This window comes from Aspergillus karnatakaensis (assembly GCF_047715665.1).
Source record: "Aspergillus karnatakaensis strain CBS 102800 unplaced genomic scaffold BJY04scaffold_62, whole genome shotgun sequence".
Lineage (NCBI taxonomy): Eukaryota > Fungi > Ascomycota > Eurotiomycetes > Eurotiales > Aspergillaceae > Aspergillus > Aspergillus karnatakaensis.
Genome location: NW_027395774.1, coordinates 1 through 6,567, shown reverse-complemented (window position 1 = coordinate 6,567; position 6,567 = coordinate 1). Strand labels below are relative to the sequence as shown.

The 6,567-nt window shown below is 39.3% G+C and overlaps 1 protein-coding gene across 1 annotated transcript; it reads right to left on the bottom strand.

Moving 5' to 3' along the window:
* Window positions 1–4,551: 4,551 nt before the first annotated feature.
* Window positions 4,552–4,923, bottom strand: BJY04DRAFT_222644 (uncharacterized protein; the record flags this gene model as incomplete). Its single annotated transcript, XM_073717452.1, has 1 exon — window positions 4,552–4,923. The coding sequence occupies one exon, from the start codon at window positions 4,921–4,923 to the stop codon at window positions 4,552–4,554; it is 372 nt and encodes a 123-aa protein (XP_073566613.1).
* Between the last annotated feature and the right edge of the window lie 1,644 nt (window positions 4,924–6,567).

Genomic DNA, 6,567 nt, shown 5'->3' with positions numbered 1-6,567 from the left:
ATAAAGTATTATAAAACTTTTAGTTATAGACTAAAGCTCTTTTGTAAATATAAATCTATTAGTCCTAGTTCTTAATAAGAGAAACCGGTTACGCTCGCATATCGGGAATCAATGGCTGGTTGAGGATGGTTGGCCCTGCACCTCGGAAGGCGAAAATCTAATCCTGGCGCCGTTCTCTTGAAGCACACTTTACCTCTTATGGTATATGCAATGGTGAGCGGGGTCCTATTTAATGTCCGCCTGGTACTAGCGAGTGTTTCTTTTCTTTCATCATAATGAAGCCAGCAATAGCTCAACAGCCAACATGGGAACAGCTCTAGACTATGATGAGAGGCGAAGGATCCAGAACCTTTTGGCTCGACGAAGATGGCGTACGTGACTGCACCATTTATTGATTCGTCCACTAACGTAATTCCCGGGCGGCCGGTGGTTTTCCCAACAACTATACTGCTCTACAAACTTTTGATTAGAACAACTCTATTGATTCTTATTTAAATAAAATAATTTAAACACGTTTAGAAGCGTGATATCCTGTTTTTTTATAACTATATACTCTGTAATCTGAGTAAGTTAGTGGGGCGTGCCTAGGTTTTTCTAAAGTTAGAGGAGTATTAGTACTTAATCCCCCCCCTTTAACTTTAATTTTATTATTTCTTAATAAAATAAGTTCCTAGCCTTCCTTAAATAAAATACCTTTTATAGGAGTTATTAAGCACTTAGAACAACTCTTTTTTACTATAAGATCTGTAATATATAAGTAGAGATTATTATTCTCTTATACTAATAACCTAGTATTATAAATAGCTATTTTATAGCCCTTTACAAATTTATCTAGTACCTGCTTTAATAAAGTTAAAAAATTCCTAGAGCTATTCTTTAGGAATTTCTTAATTAATAAAGCTTTTTAATATACCTGGCAGACTGTGTAAGATATATAAAACTATAAAAAAAAATTAAAGTAAGATCTCTACCTAGGGGGGGTATAGGAGTTAATAGCTTTAACTATAGTTTATCTAGTATTATAACAGGCAAAAATAAAAGAATCCTAGTTACCCTAAATCTATTTTAAATATTCTTTTTTATAAAGACCTTCCTGTGAGCTTCTAGATAGGCCTTTAAGAAATCTAGCTTATTAATAATATTATATCCCAGCCGTGCCTTCTACTTAATTAGGGATCCGTACGTCTTTTTTAACAGCCTAAAATAACTAATATCTAATAACTATAGGAGGTAAGATAAATAAGGAGGCATGTAGATAAGAATAATATTATTATCCTTATATATAGTATTAAAGGCAGGCGTCAGGTAGCTTCTATGCCTATCTAGAACTAGGAGTATCTTCCCCCTCCTCCCTAACCTCTATATAACTAGGATAAAGTATTTTTAAAGCTAGCAAAAGCATATTTTATCCATGGTCTATTTATTAGCGCTAACTTTAACTCTCTAGGCTAGTAGAGTAGTAAATCCCTTAAACTAGCCCTTAATATAGTATTTTTCCTTTAAAAATAATAGTGGTTAGTACTGACCAGCTAGCTAAATTAATATATTTAATAATAGTAATCTATTCCTAATTCCCTAGTATAATAAGCTATAGCTTACCTAGTATTTTAGCTCTTAATATAATTTTTATTAATATAATTAGGCCTATAGCAAAGCTAGTTTTATTAAAATTAAAAATATCTTTATCTAAAATACTATACTTGTTTTTAATCTTCTCTAACTCTTTAAAAAATAGGCTAATTATTTTAAGATCTTTATATATAGCTCTTTAATAACTAATTTTTCAAGCTATCCAGGTTTTAATATTAGGGTACCTCTTAGTAAAGCTTATTACCTAGTTTCGTCTGATAGGTGTACAAGCTAGGTTATACTTTTTCAGGATAATTTCTGCTATCTTATAAACACGCGAGGATCTAAGGAGGGCTCTATAAATATTAAGAAATATTATTTATATTATTAAGATATTTTCTTAAGCTAGGGATAGCTTATGCTAGTAGTTACGAAGTTTTACTTATACTTAAAAACTATAAAGTCTTCCTGTAAGTATATTTAGATAAATATTATAATAACACGCCACAGGCGTAATTTTCGTATATTTTTTATTTTTAATATCTTGAATCACGTATTAAATCCTGCCTTCCTACTTAATTAATTCTTATTTTAATTTACGCCTGAATAGTGGTATAGTGGCTGTTGAAAGTTAAGGGTAGAATACGCGTTAGGGGTGGTGGAGAAAAACACCGGCCGCCCGGGAATTACGTTAATCTTTGTTAGGACAAAAGAATTGATTCAGGCAGAATCTTGCCTCGCAGTCTCGCCAAAACTATGAGAGGCTGAGTGGAGGGTTTCAAGGCTATGAGGCCCAACAATAATCTTCATACTTGGCTGTTTTCTAGGCTATGAAGCCGAGCGGTGTGAGTCAGAGCCCAGGAGCTCCCTAGGATTCTTTGGTGGGCCATAGATATACGCAGCAAGATCCCTCCATCTCATCCACTGCCTGCATTATTAATAGCCCTTCTTTGGATGTCTATCTACCAAGGGTACCCGTGCCTATACCGTCGGCTCAAGTGAGTCAGCCCTTTAGTAACCATAGTGAAGGGATTGCTGATCATCGCCGCCTAGTTTTATAGTGATATCTGTTAGAGCAAGTTGATTGACAATTTTTGTCCTTCAACTAGCGGGAATTCAGACTATAGTCTGACCTCGGGCTTTGCTCAAGCGCTGAGCTATAGCTGTGACGAAGCAATTTCTGAGATTTCAGAGGGACAAGGGATTGCGACCAGTTCTCCTCACCTATTGATGAATACTTACAAAGACCCAGTACGGCACCGGTCTGTTGATGTCCTAGAGGACCGGCCAAACGATGGTATTATGATGTATAATCATCATAAAGAGTTGATCAGAGAACAAATTATTGATCTTTTATAGAAGGCTCAGAACCTCTACGAGTACGGTATCTTCATGCAGATTTTGCCGTTGAACAACATTTTCCCGAAACTTCTCGCAGATGCCCAATATCAACTACAATCAAGCGCTGCGGAAGCAGGTTAGTTGAAACCTAGTTCTTTAGATGTGTCTAGATGCTTGAATCGATATATTTATACAGCAACGCGGGTCAAACAGCCCAACGCCTTGAGAGCAACAATTGGTTGAGAGCGGAGTATCACTACCATACTGGCATACCTCCCCTTTTATATCATAATCATAAGAAAGCTTTTACTTCCAGGAAAATCAGTCTCTATTTGAGCAATGCTGCCTGTTCTTGCAGGTCGTCTGTACTTTAATCTGTCGACGCGGGTAGGACCGCCGTTAATACTACTTTATAGTCTTTTGGTATTTGGGACTACCCTTGACCTCTAAGTTGGCCATGAAGAATCTCCTGAATAACTTCGGTTTTGTATGATTGAAGCGCTTCATGCTTGTTGGAGTGGTGATTCTGGGTAGCAGGTTTTCGACCGATCGGCCTATTGACCACAAGCCATGCTGAGGTCGATCGCAAGGCATCCTCAGTTTACAAGGCTGAACAATGAGTCTTACTATTGGGCACGATAGATGTAGGCAAGGCTCAGAGCTTCTCGCAAAAGGACGCCATATACTCGTTTAGCCGTGCTAGATCGTTGAACTTGATCGAAAGCCTCGGGGAACCGCTCGACGCTAGTGATTCCTTGAAGCTGCCAGGGGCATTCTTGACGCCCTACATGAGGTTTGGCGCCGCGAATGATCTTGCTTTTACTAAATGTACTTGACAAATAGCGACACACTTGGTAAAGCTGCCCTTTGAATCCATAAACAGCAGAAATAAGAGCATCCTGCACTGTGATGTGCCTGTGAGCCACGCACTTTTTCTGTGTGGCGCTGCCAACGTTTCGAACAATGAAAGAACGTCTGTTTGTCCAGTTATATATGGTCTCCACAACAGCGCGCGGAACCTGCCCGCTGTGCCGCATTGCATAGATTAGATTTTATTCGGCAGCTCTTTCCCAAGCAAACAAAATAGCGATGCACTTCACCCCCATGGGATGAGTCAAAAATCCACCTACGCACATTATACATGAATACTGTTACATCTATGCTGTTATTGCATATCATGTTGCAGCTTTCACCTACGTCATGCCCTTCGCTCTTCTTGTTAAGCGCAAAAAGTACTGTAGCTAAATTTCCCAAGAGTATCACAGCTTCCCCAGCTCTCGTGAACGAGCGGTCTCGAGCTTAACACCAAGGATGGGTGGCCTACATCTCTATGTCATCGGCCATTGATTTGTTCCGATTTCGCTATATGTGCTTGTGCACCGCAAGCCTAAAGCCTGACCTTGACCCCGACGCCAAGACCGCCCCTCCCAGCTCCGCCAGGATGAGGGGCCCAATTCGCAAGATGGCTGACATATGCTACATTGAGTTCATAGACCAAGGTTCCCGCTTTTGCCGGTCCTTCAAGTATACAATAGTAAGAATTAGAGTAAACTAGGTGATCGCAGACCAAACATTTGACTTCGTCAACTATCATAGAGAACATAAAGACAATAAATACAATTGAAAGCACGAACAGAACAATCAGCATATAGCGTTCCAGGCTTGAATGAGACCTCCCTGGAGCGGCGTACGACAGGCAGTATTGTCTGTTTCGTCAATGTCGTCAATAAGGGTGGCGCAGTTTCGATCACTGTAGAAACCAACATGGCAATTCGGCTCCCTATAGATCTTCTGAAGTGCAACAGCACTCCCGTATGGAACATTAGTAGAGCACCCCCTTCTCCCAGTACCAGAAAATTCAGCTGCCGCGCCAGTACATTGAGCGTTCTGATAGAGCCGAAATGCCCAATCCCTGTTCTGCCGCTCTTCGATAGAGCCCGTGACACTCGTGCTGTTGGCCAGGGGCATTGAATAAACACTGCTCGACAATGCAGTGGAAAGCAAGATGGCCATCTTAATATACTGCATCTTGCTCCTTTTCAGCTTCCCTCTCTCTGGGTATAGCAGTAATTTGGAACGGTTGGGGCTCCGGGAATAAGTGGGCGCTTCCAGCCGGGTTCGAGGGATCTCTGGGGCGTACTCGCTCGGTACGGGCTTGGAGAAGACAGCGATTGATATAATTTCGATCTTTTGGAATGGACTGAATATCGGTACAGGTAACTCGATAAGTGCACTTCGTCGAATGATGTGGAATGTAGATGACGTCGTAGGGCAGTTCTGAGTCGTATTGAAGAATATCTTCCAAGATGTCAGAGAGGTTATGATTGCCTGGGGTACCCCTAATTTCACGAGGCGTCGTGTTATTAGCCGTCATCTTGAGGAAAGCGTAGGGTATCTCAATAATAGCTTTGGACGTCGAAAGCATGAGTTGCAGCCGGAAGATTATCCAAGATTATGCTTGGACAGAAGCGGGAAAATGGACATCTTTATAAGGCTAGAGCGGACTTACCTGATCGGGAATTTTTTTGCCACACAGAAGGCACAGAATCAGCAAGGGAAACTAGGTAGTATGATTGGCTGCGCCTGGATCCGGGCGGCTTCAATGAGAACTTTGTGAATGCTCACTCTGCCTTGTCCTGTCAGAATGACTCGTTCTTATGTGTGTCAGGCATCAAGGGGGGATATTTATGCCAGGTCTGCCTGCGGCTTTCCAGAGAGCTTTCTTTCAAAGTTGTGCCAATCATAACCCAATCCATCATCAGCACCATCAGCACCATCAGCACCATCAGCACCATCAGCACTATCAATACTGATAGAACAACTAAAGCGGACCTGTAAGGTCATGTAGAAACGAATAGATAATATAAATCAATGAACTAACATGATGGAATAATAAACTGACTTCTCTAATTAATAGATATAGATAATAATAGAGTTTAGAACTCCCTAAGCTAAAAAATAATATAATTATATAAAGTCTAATTAATTTCTTATTACTATCTCCTTCTTTTATAATTTTTTATATAGGAAAATTTTTTAATAACTAGCTACTAGTATAAATAAGGAAATAAATACTATTCAAAAAGACCTATAAAGTATAAAAACTACTTATAACTATATTTAAGTTCTAGTTAATTGTTAAACCCTAGTTTAAATTAACTTATTATTTACTAGATCTCTTAACTCTAATATATTAGGTTTCTTATTTATTTTCTTATTTATATTAAACTTATTAAATATAAGGGCAGCTATAAGAAAGGGGTTACTTATAGGCTTGGTTGAATCAGTATATTCAAGACTCGGGAACCTAATAAGGAAATAAGAGCTATTTTTAAGGATTATGTAAATAATATAGATTAATACTAAGGTTTAGAATCTTACTTTATAAGGATTCTAAAATTAGTATATACTTAGTTAGCCCGCGGTTAAGTTAGTACTAGCAGGATATTCGCGTGTTTTTATAATTACTCTCCCCCCTTATAGGCCCTAGATTTTAAGGCTAGGGGTTCTTGCTATTTAATTTAGATATATACTTAGCAAGTGCTAGGGTTTAGGGGTTTAGGGGTTTAGGGTTAGGGTTAGGGTTAGGGTTAGGGTTAGGGTTAGGGTTAGGGTTAGGGTTAGGGTTAGGGTTAGGGTTAGGGTTAGGGTTAGGGT